General features: G+C 42.7%; 1 protein-coding gene and 1 long non-coding RNA gene across 5 annotated transcripts in view; one reads left to right on the top strand and one right to left on the bottom strand.

Moving 5' to 3' along the window:
- Positions 1–16831, bottom strand: part of LOC133535790 (small G protein signaling modulator 1-like) — a 35325-nt gene that overhangs the window by 3232 nt on the left and 15262 nt on the right. For both annotated transcript variants that reach the window (XM_061875742.1, XM_061875743.1), the window contains exons 5-24: positions 16234–16386; positions 16085–16152; positions 15861–16003; positions 14667–14798; positions 13606–13730; positions 13476–13543; positions 8406–8569; positions 8204–8333; positions 4860–4986; positions 4733–4797; positions 4503–4648; positions 4298–4426; positions 2661–2834; positions 2484–2552; positions 1240–2340; positions 1034–1158; positions 886–968; positions 627–736; positions 340–436; positions 112–279 (exon numbers count right to left, since the gene is read on the bottom strand). In XM_061875742.1, coding sequence (XP_061731726.1) covers positions 112–279; positions 340–436; positions 627–736; positions 886–968; positions 1034–1158; positions 1240–2340; positions 2484–2552; positions 2661–2834; positions 4298–4426; positions 4503–4648; positions 4733–4797; positions 4860–4986; positions 8204–8333; positions 8406–8569; positions 13476–13543; positions 13606–13730; positions 14667–14798; positions 15861–16003; positions 16085–16152; positions 16234–16386 — 3377 coding nt within the window. The remainder of the gene's footprint in view (positions 1–111; positions 280–339; positions 437–626; positions 737–885; positions 969–1033; positions 1159–1239; positions 2341–2483; positions 2553–2660; positions 2835–4297; positions 4427–4502; positions 4649–4732; positions 4798–4859; positions 4987–8203; positions 8334–8405; positions 8570–13475; positions 13544–13605; positions 13731–14666; positions 14799–15860; positions 16004–16084; positions 16153–16233; positions 16387–16831) is intronic.
- LOC133535792 (uncharacterized) lies at positions 16–3889 on the top strand. Of its 3 annotated transcripts, XR_009802322.1 has the most exons (6): positions 16–285; positions 1299–1410; positions 1498–1643; positions 2128–2356; positions 2430–2575; positions 2651–3889. It is a non-coding gene; the product is annotated as an uncharacterized LOC133535792 (long non-coding RNA). The 3 variants fall into 3 exon arrangements; XR_009802320.1 differs by lacking the exon at positions 16–285 and having other exon boundaries at positions 302–1643; positions 2217–2356; XR_009802321.1 differs by lacking the exon at positions 16–285 and having other exon boundaries at positions 302–1643; positions 2142–2356.

The raw sequence follows: 16831 nt of genomic DNA, 5'->3' as shown, positions 1-16831 counted from the left end.
ATTAGGTACAACTCATTTCCCCATTTGAAATTCATACAATATTTTCAGTTAATTGTTCGTGTTTTTACATCGACAATTTTAAGAGCCAATATGAGTAAAAAAGAAAATCACCATTGAAGAACTTGATGATATCCGTGAAGTCCATGTTGTTTTCCAGGATGATATCCCTGTACATCTCCACCAGCGCCAATGCGATGAAAAGCACAAAATGCTCAGATGTTGAGTACGCCGCCGCCCAGATGGTTTCCCAAACGGAGAACACATCGTCATAGACCATTTCTGAAAGTACGGAATCCATCAGTGTCACATAAAATGCTACCCGTGTTTACATGTGGTCACCTCTTTTAAAGTCCAGTAGGAACCAGCGGTAGCAGAAGTAGAAGTGAGTGTAGTCGCCGTTTTGTTGCATCAGTTCAAACAGCTCAGAGTCCAGGATCTAGTTTAAATACAAATAATTGTTATTAAGACCACACTTGGTCAGTACTGCGATGAGGTGGAGACTTGTCCGGGGTGTACCCCGCCTTCCGCCCGATTGTAGCTGAGATAGGCACCAGCGCCCCCAAAGGGAATAAGCGGTAGGAAATGGATGGATGGGTGGACTTGGCCAGTATTTGCATGAGTGGTACCTGGATAAGAGAACGCATGTTGGCAAAATGTGAGTCCATGGCGCCCCCATGAGGAAAATTCAGGTTCATTCTTTTCATCAGTTCAGTGAAGCAGCTGAACGCCATCACCTCTGTGAAGCAAACACAAGTGTATTTTCTGTATACAGTGGGTAAGCAAATCTCATGAGAAAGACAAATACATTTTCTACAGAAAGACCCTGTACTTTGAAAACATACTGAATACAGTATGATTTCCAACAAATGCATGAAAACAACTGACCGTTATCCAGAATAACCAGAAGGGGAGCCAGTATATCGCACATGCCCTGGACGTAACCTGTGTCCAGATGTTGCCACACGTAGCTATGAAGATAAAAAGTCAATAGATGAAAACAATTGTAGACTTGATGTGTTTCCAATGGTATCACCTGCACATGATGTTCCTCAGCTTGTCCAGGTTTTCTGGAGTGAAGTACCAATAGGTTCTGTCACACCGTCGGACATCTTTGTCGATGCGATGCAAGTTGATCAGATACATGTCCAGTGTTTCTTGCTGCAGAAGAGCAAGAGAGAGAAAACAGGTTTAGGTTTAGGATTAAAGTTTAAGTACAGTGGAACAATTGAGCTTTCTTACAGAGTAGGTTTTGTGCACCAAGGATTTGTCACATTTAGACTCTCCTGCGGCCTCTACAGGTTCCGATGCTGTGAACACATTTTCGGTGTCAGGCTCATCTTCGGAAAGTCCCAGGTCCGTGCCCTCAGGACTGGTGTTGCAAGCTGTGTCCAGATGGTGATCTAAGACCAGGTCCTCAGGTGCTGTCTTCCCTCTCCGAGCCAGCGAGGCCGGAGGGGCGGCGAGGGCAGTCAAAGGCCTAATGCTAATTTCCTCCAGGTTCAAACATGTCACCCCGGCAGGGATGTCCTCCATCTCTAAGGCGGAGGGGGAATCGTCCGAGTCCGGGGACGGCCGGGTGTGGGAGGACAGCGAAAGGCTCCCGCGGGATGCCGACTGGAGAGCATTAAGGACTTGCCTTACAGGTGAGTTTGAGCCTTTCTCAAATGGGATGTCTGACACTTTTCTGGCTTCACACACAGAATCCATTGCCTCAACTGAAATTGCTTTTGAATCTCCTTTTTCTAAACACTCTGGTTCAGCCCCAATTTGTAGAATTTCCTCTAGTGTTACCAGAGAAACTGATTTACTGTCCTGATCTTTAGTATTTTGTGCTTGAAAATGTAAAGCCTGACCCATCGGAGGTGCTTGGAAATATTTGTTCTGAATCTCAGTTTCCAGCTTGATAATATTGGTGTTCCCTGGGGGAGATCTTACATCCTTGTTTGTATTTATACTTTTTACAAAACCAGCTTTCTCATTAGCATTTTTAGACTTCTCAGCGTCAGAGCACTCTAATTTCATTGTGTTTCCAACATCCTCACCCCCGTCACTTTCAGTCTCCATCCTTTCAATGTCTAAGAAGCCGTCCTTTGCTCTTGTGTCTAGAATATTTTCACTGTGTGGCAGTGATTCATCCACAGATTGTACGTTGACGACCTCTGATGTGTCCATTGACTGCTGAGAAGATTCAATCACTGGCTCCGTTGAACCTGTAGGGTCGGATCGTTTCCTGGAGCTAACAGGACTAGCAGGGATGTCCTTAATTGGATTGTTGTGCTGCTTTTGACTTTCTTCCGGTCTCGTCTCCATCAGATCGCCGGCATCGACCGATACAAACACCTAGAGAACAAGAAGGGTGAATGATCGAAGCCAAAGTTGATAGAATTGATGTATCATACAATTCAGAGTACTCGACCCGATTCTGTCAGTCGATTCCTGCTTTATGCGATGCTCATGAGACTTGAACTAAAGATGGACCTTACCAGTGCACTACTGCTGGAGTCGCTCTGTGACTGCACATTCTGCTGATCTGAGTTACTGCTGAGCGACGACTGAAGTGGAAAAAAGGAGAACTGTAAGTCAAGTTTGCTCGTAAAACTATAAATACTTGATTTCCTTTCTTACACTTGTTCCATAATATACTAAAAAGGTTGACTTACATCCGTGCTGATGGTGGAGTCCCGCTCGACAGGCCCCCTCTCGACGCTGGCGCCTGACGAACATCTAGCGAGGGCCTCGGCGTGCTTCTCTCGCTCCCTTTGGCGCACGATGGCCTCACAACCTTGCCACTCCTTCATGTTCTGCTCGTACAAGGCGCGCATCTGCTGGTCAGTCTGAAACAGGTCAGTGCATACCAATTCAAGCGATAATAAAGTATTTTTTTAAAAAGTACAAAATACACTGACAGAAAGAAACGGTATACCTGCACAATCTAGCAAGAGTTAATCTATGTACATTCTCTCGATGAGCTTCAAGAGGCAGTCACCTGAAATGGTTTTCACTTCACAGGTGTGCTTGAAGCGCATCGAGAGAATGCCAAGAGTGTGCAAAGCAGTAATCTGAGCACAGGGTGGCTATTTTGAAGAAACTAGAATACAAAACATGTTTTCAGTTATTTCACAATTTGTTGTTAAGTACCTAACTCCACATGTGTTCATTCATAGTTTTGATGCCCTCAGTGACAATCTACAATGTAAATAGTCATGAAAATAAAGAAAACCCATTGAATGAGAATGTGTGTCCAAACTTTTGGCCTGTACTATATATGTATACAGTCATGGTCAAAAGTTTACATACACTTGTAAAGAACATAATGTCATGGCTGTCTTGAGTTTCCAAGAATTTCAACAACTCTTATTTTTTTTGTGATATAGTGATTGGAGGACATACTTGTTTGTCAAAATACACTTATGAAGTTTGGTTATTTTATGCATTTATTATGGGTGTACTGAAAATGTGAGAAAATCTGCTGGGTCAAAAGTATACTAATACAGCAATGTTAATATTTGGTTACATTTCCCTTGGCAGTAGCCATCCACAAGCTTCTGGTTGAATTTTTGACCACTGATCTTGACAAAACTGGTGCAGCTAAATGTGTTGGTTTTCTGCCATCGTCTTGTTTCTTCAGCATTGTCCACACTTTTAGGTCAGGACTTTGGGAAGGCCATTATAAAATCTTAATTCTAGCCTGATTTAGCCATTCCTTTACCACTTTTGACGTGTGTTTTGGGTCATTGTCTTGTTGGAACACCCAACTGCGCCCAAGACCCAACCTCCGGGCTGATGGTTTTAGGTTGTCCTGAATAATTGTTGTAGGGTTGTAGAAATTATTGGAAACTCAAGACAGCCATGACATTATGTTCCTTACACGTGTATGTAAACTTTTGACCACGACTATATATATCTGTCTTAATTACATTATCCAGAGAATAGTGCTCGATACCGTGGTAGAGCGCAATATATGTATGTGTGGGAAAAAAATCACAAGACTATTTCATCTCTATAGAACTGTTTCATGAGGGGTTCCCTCAATCATCAGATCTTTTTTTTTTTTTTTTTTCCTCATCAGTCATCTCCTGATGATTGAGGGAACCCCTCATGAAACAGTTCTGTAGAGATGAAATAGTCGTGTGATTTTTTTCCCACACATACATATATGTATGTATATATATATATGTATTTATGTTATGTAGTATACGACTATGTACTGTATATTATGAATGTTATGTAATATAAGTTACATCCACAATAATAAACATATGGTGGGCATAGTATCCATGAACTGTTGTACAAATACCTCCATCCTGCACTTCTCGCTCATTGTAAACTTGTAGTGTCCCAACAGGAAGGGCCACACCTCTTTGCGTAGTGAAGGTGCCACACCGCCGAAATACACAAGCCTGTGTATCTCATGTTCCTCGTAGGCCTGAATATGAAATCCTTAGTTAAAAAATTCAATGTGGGGCGCCTCGTCTATCTCTGAGTCGCTACATGAATCTTACAGAGCTGTCGTGGAGGAACTTGGCCCAGACGTCCGCAGAGAGGCCTCCTTGGGCATCCGAAGGCACATCGGGGACGACGATATTGGTGTTGACCAGAGCCGAGAGGTGGGTGCGAACTGTGGACAGATGGCGGCAGTACGCCAGCCCTGCAGTGGAAAGATAAGCGTGTGAAAGAGGGCTTTTGTTTCACTAATTCGTTACGGTCAACCGCTGGCTGAATAGACGCTCACATCCGTAGAAAGCCCGTGAGATGATCTGGTACTTCATGGTGTCGCAAAGAAGCTTTAGGGGAGCCCTGGTAGGGGAAATGTGAAACCGTTAGTTCTATCCTACTGTGAAAACATGGCGCTCGAGTACCGTTCTTGATTGCAGCCATTAGGCAGAGAGCCGTCAGATGATCCATTCTGTGAGCAGGAGGAACAGGAGGACTTCCTGGCGGTTGGTTGCCACATGGTCATACCCTGGTCCATCAGCTCTAAACCCACTGCACACAGTGACGCACACGCCGTTATTAAAATAACTTAATTGTGTCCTTCTGCTTATAACTAGGGATGTATACTGAGTAGCAGTATTTTTTGGTACTGGTTCTTCTTTGGGTCGGTGCTTTTTTTAATCCGTCGTAAACATGTCATGCGCGTGTTGTCACATTCATTCAAGTGCCGCTGCAAAGTATAATAAAAGACACGGTGGAACAGCCAATTGGAGACGACCTTTAACTGCCCCACTTCCGGTTTGTGGAAGTAAACAGAATCGTAAATTTAATCAGAATCAGAATCCATCCATCCATCCATCCATCCATTTTCTACCGCTTATTCCCTTTCTGGGTCGCGGGGGGTGCTGGCGCCTATCTCAGCTACAATCGGGCGGAAGGCGGGGTACACCCTGGACAAGTCGCCACCTCATCGCAGGGCCAACACAGATAGACAGACAACACTCACACTCACATTCACACACTAGGGCCAATTTAGTGTTGCCAATCAACTTATCCCCAGGTGCATGTCTTTGGAGGTGGGAGGAAGCCGGAGTACCCGGAGGGAACCCACGCATTCACGGGGAGAACATGCAAACTCCACACAGAAAGATCCCGGGCCTGGATTTGAACCCAGGACTGCAGGACCTTCGTATTGTGAGGCAGACGCACTAACCCCTCTGCCACCGTGAAGCCCAGAATTACTTTATTAATCCCCGAAGAGAAATTAAATTTTTCCGCACAATCCCATTCAAGATCAGACAAACATTACAGGGAGACAGAACAGGATCAAAAACATTACATGGCGACAAAGCAGGATCAAACATTACAGGGAGACAGAACAGGATCAAACATTACAAGGAGACAGAACAGGATCAAACATTACAGGGAGACAGGATAGGATCGCTGACGGGTCTGCCAACTTCCGGTGCCCCTTACATTTATGCGTCAATAGAATCGCAGACAGAACCAGTGTTCACTAAAAACAGACCCTTAATGCGGAAAGTGGTGGAAATCGATGAGAGCACTTTTTGTGTCGTTCTCGCCAGTTCCAGGTCCTAAGTGGCGGTCAAAGTGTCCCAACTTTTGGGACTATTTCACCAGCCACCTTCTGTCCAGGTGAGATGCATGATTTATGATTTACAATAAACTTAAGCTTGTAACAGCAATGTCACTAATACTTGGTTGGTATTAGAATCACAAAATCTAAATAGAGTATTGTTTGTGCTTTTTGAATGGTTATCGGAATCAGAATCGGAAATACTTTGATAATCCCCAAGGGGAAATTCAAATTTTCAGCGCAATCCCATTCAAGATCAGACAAACATTACAGGGAGACAGAGCAGGATCAAACATTACAGGGAGACAGAACAGGATCGCTGACGGGTCTGCCACCTTCCGGCGCCCCTTAAATTTACGGACATTTACGCGTCAATAGAATCGCAGACAAAATCAGGGTTCACTAAAGACAGAATCTTAATGCGGAAAGTTGTGGAGATCGATGAAAGCACTTTTTGTGTCGTTCTCGCCAGTTACAGGTCCTAAGTAGCGGTCAAATTGTCTTAATTTGTCAGACTATTTTACCAGCCACTGTCAGGGCTGGGATAGACTTAAAAGCGGTTCGTTCTTCCGGAATGCAACACTGACAGCGCCGGACGAAGGCGTGAAGGTAGGATTTGATTTATTTTTCATAAATCACCCAACTACCAAAATACAAGCAAACAACAAAAGGGCAAGCGTGCCTAACACACGTGAAGCTAGGACTTAGCATAGGCTTTGGCATGGAACGAACAAAACTTACTTGGCATAAACGTGACGCAAACAATGAAACCAGGACGATTGATCAACAAAGGAAGGCTTAAATAGTGTCTCTTGATCTGTTGATTGTGTCCCGAATGCAAGAGGCAGGTGAAAATCATAAGTAACCATGGTGACTAAACTCAGGAGGTGCACAAACAGGAACTAATTGAGTCCAAAAGAAACAGAAAAGAACAAAAACATAATGCAGACCATCGATCATGAGAGCCACCTTCTGTCCAACTGAGATGCATGATTTACGATCTACAATAAACTTACGCTTGTAACAACAATGTCACTAATACTAGGTTAATACAATAAAAAGGAAGTCTCTAATTCTAGTCTAAGTTAATATTAGAATCACAAAATCTAAATAGAGTATTGTTTGTGCTTTTTGAATGGTTATTTATCAGACTCATCCACCCATCCATTTTCTACTGCTTATTCCCTTTGGGGTCGCGGGTGGCGCTGGTGCTTATCTCAGCTACAATTGGGCGAAAGGCGGGGTACCTCCTGGACAAGTCGCCACTTCAATCAGAATCAGAAATACTTTAATAATCCCCGTGGGGAATTCAAATTTTCAGCGCAATCCCATTCAAGATCAGACAAACATTGCAGGGAGACAGAACGGGATTGCTGACGGGTCTGCCAAATTCTGGCCCCCTTATAAAAAATTTAGAAAATCGGTCTAAGCCTGGGTCCCTGGAGAGGGGGTCCAGACTGAGACCAAGGGGTAAAACAACTCATAGCCATTGCACACTTATCGGATTTTATGAGCGAAATAGTGGAGCTTCCATTGGCTCCGTTGTAAGCTGACTTTTATTTACGTTTAATATTTAAAATATATTTTTTTAAATCCATCCGTCATATTGTGGACGAAATAAAAAAAAAGAGCAATTCCCCTTTAATTTACTTTTTTATTTACTTGGAATGTTAATACAATTAATCCCTAGTTTATTTGTTTTTAGTGTCTATGCTTTTAAACTGTCAGGTTGACAGCAAAAATTAATTAAAATTGAGATTACATTGTGATATTAATATAGATACGATGATTTTTTTTTAGGTGTTTTTTTTTTGCCATATTTGCCCAGATAGTCAGCTTGAAATAATGACAAATAAGAAAGCAATAATAGGAAAAATAATAAAGCTAATAAAAATAAATGTATTTACATCTTTATTTACACCAATTACAAATAGTAAAGTTAAGAGTACCGATGAATACTGGTGTCAATAGGGAATATCGGTATCGATAAAATCCTAACCATATGCATCAATCAGTCAATCAATGTTTATTTTTACAGCCCTAAATCCCAAGTGTCTCAAAGGGCTGCACAAGCCACAACGACATCCCCTGTTCAGATCCCACATAAGGGCATACATCCCTCCTCGTGACTAATTAGTACTGCACCATTAGTTGTAACCCCTGATGACTTACTGAACTCCATTTGATTCCCAGGAAAGAGGATCCGGAACACATAATCGGTGGCTTCCTCATCCTCTTTGTCAGACACCGAGTCACATGACCCATGTGGGCTCCTCCTACGCAATTTGGGGAAAACCTTTCCCTGTGCATGAAAGACAAAAACACACTCTTGATACACAAGGTCAAATTTGAAATGTCCCACATTCGTGCTGACCTTCCCTCTCTGATTCCAGAGCGGCGGGTCCAACTGGCCGTGAGGTAGCAGGCCTGTCTCCAGGCAGGTGAGAAATTGTAGCAGGTGGCCCCCCTTAGGGAAGTGTAAAGGGGGTCTCTGGATACCGTCCTGGCTCACCAAAACCACTGTTCCGCCGCTGTTCACTAAATGGGGGGAGAATGCTTTAAAAACTGCAGTAAAAATGTTATATTTCAATTTTTCTTCTATTTATCTGTTCTTCGGAAGTACTTCAGTACCAGTCATGATTTCTACCAAAATAATATTCAACTTTGGGTGTTTTAACCCTAATATGTTAACATGACTACTGTTGTTTTTTTTTTTTTTAAAAAAACAAAGCTATTTAAAAAAACGCTCAAACATTTATTTTTTTTAAAATATAGTCAGCCTTTGCCACATAGCGCTTCGAAAATTTCAGCTTCACCCCATCACAGATTTTTACTTATTTTTTTCAAGAATATTCTTCATAATTTTGAGCTAAATGCACAAAGTGAACAAAATAAAGCTGCGAGCAGCGTTGGATGGGCCCTCGTCCCCATTGCACCGCGGGGTTCACGCGAGTGGTCACGTCCCACCGGACGCCTTGACTCACCATCAAAAATTTCAGGGAGATCGGGGCATGTGAAAGGAAGTTATGACAATTTAAATGTTTCTCCACAAGGGGGCGATAATGGCAGCGCAGTAGTCATACAGTTGGGTTCCAACCAGCATCCCAACCCACCAACAAAAAAATCAGGAAGATTAGAACATGTGCAAGGAAGGTATTACTGTTGTAGTTTAACACCACAAGAGGGCAATAAAAAAATAATAAAAAAATTCAGACAGCTCAGCATTTGTTAAAAAAAAAAAAAAAAAGTTAATACTGATGTCGTTTTTCAACACATGTAGCAATAAAGGCGCCGGAGTAGTTATGCAGTTAATGTTAAAGTACCAATGATTGTCACACACTAGGTGTGGTGAAAATTTTCCTCTGCATTTGACCCATCCCCTTGTTCACCCCCTGGGAGGTGAGGGGAGCAGTGGGCAGCACAGCGCCCGGGAATAATTTTTAGTGATTTAACCCCCAATTCCAACCCTTGATGGTGAGTGCCAAGCAGAAGGCAATGGGTCTTTGGTATGACTCGGCCGGGGTTTGAACTCACAACTTACCGATCTCAGGGCGGACACTCTAACCACTAGGCCATTGAGTAGGTTGCGTCCCCCCCAACACCCCGAAACACTATCGAACATTTCAGAAAGAATGATGCATGTGACAAGAAGTTATAACAGTTTATAATTTTTCACCACAAGGGAGCAATAGTTGATTCCAGCTAACATCCCCGATCCACCATCAAATATTTCAGGAAAATCAGAGTATGTGGAAGGAAGTTACGACAGGACAAAGGGGCGGTAATGATGGCGTAGTAGTCATGCAGTAGCGTCCTACCCAATACCCAGACCCACCATCAAAAATTTCAGTAAAATCGAAGCATGTATAGGGAGGTATCACTGTTATAGTTTTACACCACAAGGGGGAGATAAAGGCGCCTTGGTTGTCATGCAGTTGTGTCCTACCCAACACCCAGACCCACCATCAAAAATGTCAGTAAAATCGGAGCATGTGTAAGGAAGGTATTACTGTTATAGTTTTACACCACAAGGGGGTGATAAAGGCGCAGTTGTGTCCTACCCAACACCCATACGCGCCATCAAAAATTTCAGTAAAATCGGAGCATGTGTAAGGAAGGTATTAATGTTTTAGTTTTACACCACAAGGGGGTGATAAAGGCGCCGTAGTAGTCATGCAGTTGTTTCCTACCCAACACCCAAACCCACCATCAAAAATTTCAGTAAAATCGGTGCATGTGTAAGGAAGATATCACTGTTATAGTTTTAGACCACAAGGGGGCGATAAAGGCACCTCAGTTTTCATGCAATTGTGTCCTACCCAACACCCAGACCCACCATCACAAATTTCAGTAAAATCGAGCATGTATAAGGAAGGTATTACTGTTATAATTGTACACCACAAGGGGGTGATAATGGCGCCTCAGTTGTCATGCAGTTGCGTCCCACCCAACACCCAGACCCACCATCAAAAATTTCAGTAAAATCGAGCATGTATAAGGAAGGTATTACTGTTATAATTGTACACCACAAGGGGGTGATAATGGCGCCTCAGTTGTCATGCAGTTGCGTCCCACCCAACACCCAGACCCACCATCAAAAATTTCAGTAAAATCGGAGCATGTGTAGGGAAGGTATTACTGTTATATTTTTACACCACAAGGGGGCGATGAAGGCGCCTCACTTTTCATGCAGTTGCGTCCTACCCAACACCCAGACCCACCATCAAAAATTTCAATAAAATCGGAGCATGTGTAAGGAAGGTATTAATGTTATAGTTTTAGACCACAAGGGGGCGATAAAAGCGCCTAGTTTTCATGCAGTTGCGTCCTACCCAACAAACAAACCCACCATCAAAAATTTCAGTAAAATCGAGCATGTATAAGGAAGGTATTACGTTTATAGTTTTACACCATAAGGGGGCGATAAAGGCGCCTCAGTAGTCATGCAGTTGTGTCCTACCCAACACCCAGACCCACCATCAAAGATTTCAAGGAGTGTGTGGAAGGAAGTTAGACAGTTATATTTTTTCACCACAAGGGGGCAATAATGGCAGCACGATATAGTCATGCTGTTGGGTCCGACCATACATCCCAACCCGTTATCAAAATTTTAAAGCAAGATCGGAGCATGAGTAAGGACGTTATGGCTGTTGTAAATTTCCACCACAAGGGGGCGATGATGGCAACACTGCAGTAATGCAGTCGTATCCCAGCCAATTATTATTATTATTATTATAATACTTTGACCCACCTTCAAAACTTTCAGAAAGATTGGAAAATGTGTAAGAAAGTTTTCTCTGCAAGGGACGATAATGGCACCGGAGTCCCACCCAAGATCCCAACCCACCAAATAAAAATGGAAGGAAAATCAGAACGTGTCAAAGAAAGTTTTGATAGTTAAAATGTTCCACCACAAGGGGGCAGTGTTGGCACCACTGCAATTGCAGCCCACTCATTACAGTAAACCACAATAAAACAATTCTTAAAAGTCAGAGTATATGGAAGGAAGTTTCCACGGTTGCCATTTTTCACCACATGTGGGCGATGGTAGTGTCTGATCTAACGTCTAGGCATGATCAAACACCGACCTTAAAGCTAAATTTCAGTTATAAAGAAAATGCAATCATCTTTTAAAGTAGCAGCAGAGTGAATTATATATATTTGTGAATTATATTTATATAGCGCTTTTCTCTAGTGACTCAAAGCGCTTTACATAGTGAAACCCAATATCTAAGTTCCATTTAAACCAGTGTGGGTGGCACTGGGAGCAGGTGGGTCAAGTGTCTTGCCCAAGGACACAACGGCAGTGACTAGAATGGCGGAAGCGGGAATCGAACCTGCAACCCTCGAGTTGCTGGCACGGCCACTCTACCAACCGAGCTATGCCGGAAAAACAAAGTGACTTTATATGCTTATTTGTGTTTCATTGTCTCCCTTAAACCATATCCCGTTATATTTACAATCCACAAAGTATGTGAAAACACTTTAAAAATTTATAAAATGCCACAAATTCAGTCAGCCATTTGGAATATTCCGCTCCAAATACCTTTGGCTATTTTCAGAGTTTGACAGTACGGTAGTAATGCTTCTGCACTCTGGCTGTGTCATCAAATCAGTCATACTGAAAAATACGTAAAAATTGGAAAGAGATTTGCTGTTTACCGTTCACAAGACAAGAACACATCATTTTTTAATGTGTTTGAAATCGTCCATAAATAGCTAACAATAGAGTAAAAAGATAGTGTCTCCTCATTATATTACTCGATTATATTCTCTCTAAGATCATCCAGAAAGCTCTAACAATACTCCATTTACATGTTGTGACCTGAAAATTAACCAAATCTGAGTGATGTTGACATTATAATCACTAACGCAGACGGACGATTATCTTCACAGACAAACAGGAAATAGGTCCTTACAATTTTGAGGGGTGTAAACACATTTTGGATTTCTATTTTTGTTTACTTCTTTGCTCAAACGTTTCAATAGACTTCAGTCCTAAACAAAAAATATTAAACATGTAATGTTTTTGGGTGTTTTTTGACCATTTTGAAGTACTTATGCTTAGATATTGACACGTTTAAATTAGAAAAATAACTCATTTTATGCAAATGTGTATTTGATCAAAGTGCCAAAAACATGTTTGGTATTTTTGTTTAGGGTTTAAGTTGATATATATAAATCCAAAATATTTGTATACCCCTTTGAAAAAGGAAGGACTATACGTGTCCTGTGTGATTTTGGGCTATTGTGCAATAACTGCCAGTGTACATAAAAAAGAATTGGACATTGAAATTGTAAACTTTTAACATCAAAAAAACCCTCTTGAGGAAAATTCATGTATAAATGAGTTACAACAAAAATGATGGCCAAAAATATAGCGGAAATTTACCGAAAGGACAAAAAGTCACTGTTTGTCTCTTGAGGCTTTGCAGAAATGTATTTACCATGAATTGATTAATGTGGACCCCGACTTAAACAAGTTGAAAAAAGTATTCGGGTGTTACCATTTAGTGGTCAATTGTACGGCATATGTACTGTACTGTACAATCTACTAATAAAAGTTTCAATCAATCGCTCAAAAACCACAGCCAAGCCCCAGATAAAGGAACGACAATAAACAAAGGTTTACCATACACCCATCAGGAGTGAAAAGTAAGTGAAAAGTGTCCAATTCTGCTGGTGCTTTGAAAGGAATCGAAAAGTAGCGCCATCTAGTGGGAAAATATAAAAATGTAAATCTTACCATAAAGGACTTTAGATTAATGTTGAATCAAAAATGTCATTTTAGATTGGACATGAGGAAAACAGAAACATTCTGAAATGTTTTACAAATAAATATCCTCTGGCAAACATCCTCTGTTTATTCAACTCAGCCAAAATGGCTTGATAATAAAAAAAAATAAATGTTGGAAAATAGATTTGGATGTCGGAATAAGATTACCTTGCTGATGACAGTGTAGATACACAATCTCCTCCAAGCGAATCGTCATGGCGAAGTCCCAGTAGACACTGCAAGACCATATCGACGTAAAGACAAGTTCCTAGCCTGAGCAGCTTTGTGTTGGTCTGACCTCCTCTCAGAATCCAACTCTCCGACATTCCCGTTCATCAGCTGGTTTGGTGTCCATTTAAGTGTCATCAGATCTGCAGTTTGGTGCAGAGACAAGTACCCTGGGATGGCCTCCATGTCGTCCCTCTGCATTGAGACACAGACCGCACAGATCCCAACTTGTTCTACTGAGAAACGTCCTCACGTACATACAGTAAAGCAGTGTTTTTCAACCTTTTTTGAGCCCGGGCACATCTTTTTGCGTTTAAAAAATGTGGAGGCACACCACCAGCAGAAATCATTAAAGAACGAAGCTCAGTTGACAGTAAAGAGTCGTTGTCGCAATTGTTGGATATGACATTAAAGCATAACCAAGCATGCATCACTATAGCTCTTGTCTCAAAGTAGGTGTACTGTCACCACCTGTCACATCACGCCAAGACTTATTTGGAGTTTTTTGCTGTTTTCCTGTGTGTAGTGTTTTAGTTCTTGTCTTGCGCTCCTATTTTGGTGGCTTTTTCTCTTTGTTTGGTATTTTCCTGTAACAGTTTCTCGTCTTCCTTTGAGCGATATTTCCCCGCATCTACTTTGTTTTAGCAATCAAGAATATTTCAGTGGTTTTTATCCTTCTTTGTGGGGACATTGTTGATTTGCAAGTCATGTTCGGATGTACATTGTCTTTGCTCTACAGTAAGTCTTTGCTGTCATCCAGCATTCTGTTTTTGTTTACTTTGTAGCCAGTTCAGTTTTAGTTTCATTGTGCATAGCCTTTCCTAAGCTTCAATGCCTTTGCTTAGGGGCACTCACCGTTTGTTTATTTTTGGTTTAAGCATTAGACACATTTTTACCTGCACACTGCCTTCCGCTGTTTCCGACATCTACAGCGCAATTAGCTACCAGCTGCCACCTACTGATATTTAAGAGTATTACACGGTTATTCTGCCGACACTCAACAACAACACATCATTTGCAGACTATAATTACTGGTTTGCAAACAATATTTTTAACCCAAATAAGGGAAATGAGATAATTTCCCACAGCACACCAGACTGTATCTGGTTGAAAAACACTGCAGTAACGTACCGGCTGCACCAGAACATTGTTCTTGCCGAACAGCAAAGTGGCTCTGGAGTTCTGGTGGAGAGATTCCACGTACTCCCTCGCCCACACCAGAGGACGATCGTCCATGCTGCCACTGGACTGTCTCTTCTGGATCTGTCAGGAGGATTATTACAATTAATACATCAGTCCACCATGAAGGTCCCCTAACATGCAAAATGTACTATTTAATGATGATGTAACACTAATACTGTATGTGTCACTAAGGCCTATTTTCTAAGCACCAAGTGTGTGAAAAATCGAACAGCAATTGTTTGCTCCATTTTTGAGAGAAGAGGCGCTCAAACCATGGCTTTTTAAGCTCTGTGTTTTCTTGACGTCATGAAAGAAAACCCTTAAAAATAACTTCTGACCCTGCTGCGGGATTAGGTCTCTGCTCTTTGCAGATGATGTGGTCCTGATGGCTTCATCTGGCCAAGATTTTCAGCTCTCACTGGATCGGTTCGCAGCCAAGTGTGAAGCGACTGGAATGAGAATCGGCACCTCCAAGTCAGAGTCCATGGTTCTTGCCTGGAAAAGGGTGGAGTGCCATCTCCGGGGTGGGGAAGAGACCCTGCTCCAAGTGGAGGAGTTCAAGTACCACGGAGTATTGTTCACGAGTGAGGGAAGAGTTGATCGTGAAATCGACAGGCGGATCGGTGCAACGTCTTCAGTAATGCGGACGCTGTATCGATCTGTTGTGGTGAAGAAGGAGCTGAGCCGGAAGGCAAAGCTCTCAATTTACCAGTCAATCTACGTTCCCATCCTCACCTATGGTCATGAGCTTTGGGTTATGACCGAAAGGACAAGATCATGGGTACAAGCGGCCCAAATGAGTTTCCTCCGCCGGGTGGCGGGTCTCTCCCTTAGAGATAGGGTGAGAAGCTCTGTCATCTGGGAGGAGCTCAAAGTAAAGCCGCTGCTCCTCCACATGGAGAAGAGCCAGATGAGGTGGTTCGGGCATCTGATCAGGGTGCCACCCAAACGCCTCCTTAGGGAGGTGTTTAGGGGCACGTCCGACCGGTAGGAGGCCGTGGGAAAAACCCAGGACTAACATGTGCTTGCTTACACAAAACGGGGGGCTCCCCAAAGGTCGCTGGCCCCTACGCATAACTCGTGTTCTTCGTTAAGGGTGGGTTGGCCCTTACGGGACCTTTTTAATTACGTAGCGTGACTAACCAGGGCTGGTCTTCTTGAGGGAGAGTCTTGTCGACAGTGGCCGCTGTGGATGCGGTGCCTCTGGACCAGTTCGTCAGCAGACGGGTCGGTCCAGAAGTGGTCTGCTGTCTTGACTTTGGTGTACTCCAAAGCACAAGGACCAACTGAAAAAGAAAATGATGTAAATGGCAAAAAAGTACACAATAATACAAATACAGAGAGGGATTGATGCAGGTACGGTATACCCAATAGGGACGCAAGAATGGGCCCGTCCACGGGGTCCATCAGCATGGCTTCTTTCTCATAGTACGTACTGCAGGCAACCCAGAAGAAACAGACCAGTGGCCATTGACTAACATATGCACAATGATTCCTACGATCCTGTTGACGATACCTGCAGTTCTCCACTAAATACAAGACGATTTTGTCCAGCAGCTTCTCCAGCAAAGCAGTTCGTATCCACAGATGTTTGAGCGCTTGAGGGGGGAGGTTGTTCAACTTGGACTGCCGACTGCGCTCGTTGCTCTGCAAAGAGTTGTTCTGTTTGCTGGGAAAACACAAAACTTTCCGTTAATATTCTTATTATACTCATTCAAAGACAAAGTATTAGTGGCCAAGGCATGGGTAACTTACACATCTGTGAAGGCACCATTAATGCTGAAAGGTACATACAGGTTTTGTAGCAACATATGTTGCCATCCAAGCAACGTTATCTTGGACGCCCCTGCTTATTTCCACAAGATAATGCCAAGCCACGTGTTACAACAGTGTGGCTTCATAGTAAAAGAGTGTGGGTACTAGACTGGCCAGACCTGTCTCCCATTGAAAAGCGTAGAATACCTCAACGAAGACCCCGGACTGTTGAACAACTTAAGCTGTACATCAAGCAAGTATGGGAAAGAATTCCACCTGAAATGTTTCAAAAATTGGTGTCCTCCGAAACGTTTACTGAGTGTTGTTAAAAGGAAAGGCCATGTAACACAGTGGTAAAA

Source organism: Nerophis ophidion, linkage group LG17, assembly GCF_033978795.1.
Source record: "Nerophis ophidion isolate RoL-2023_Sa linkage group LG17, RoL_Noph_v1.0, whole genome shotgun sequence".
NCBI lineage: Eukaryota > Metazoa > Chordata > Actinopteri > Syngnathiformes > Syngnathidae > Nerophis > Nerophis ophidion.
The sequence above is the reverse complement of the archived record's forward strand: the minus strand, read 5'-3'. Positions and strand labels throughout refer to the sequence as shown.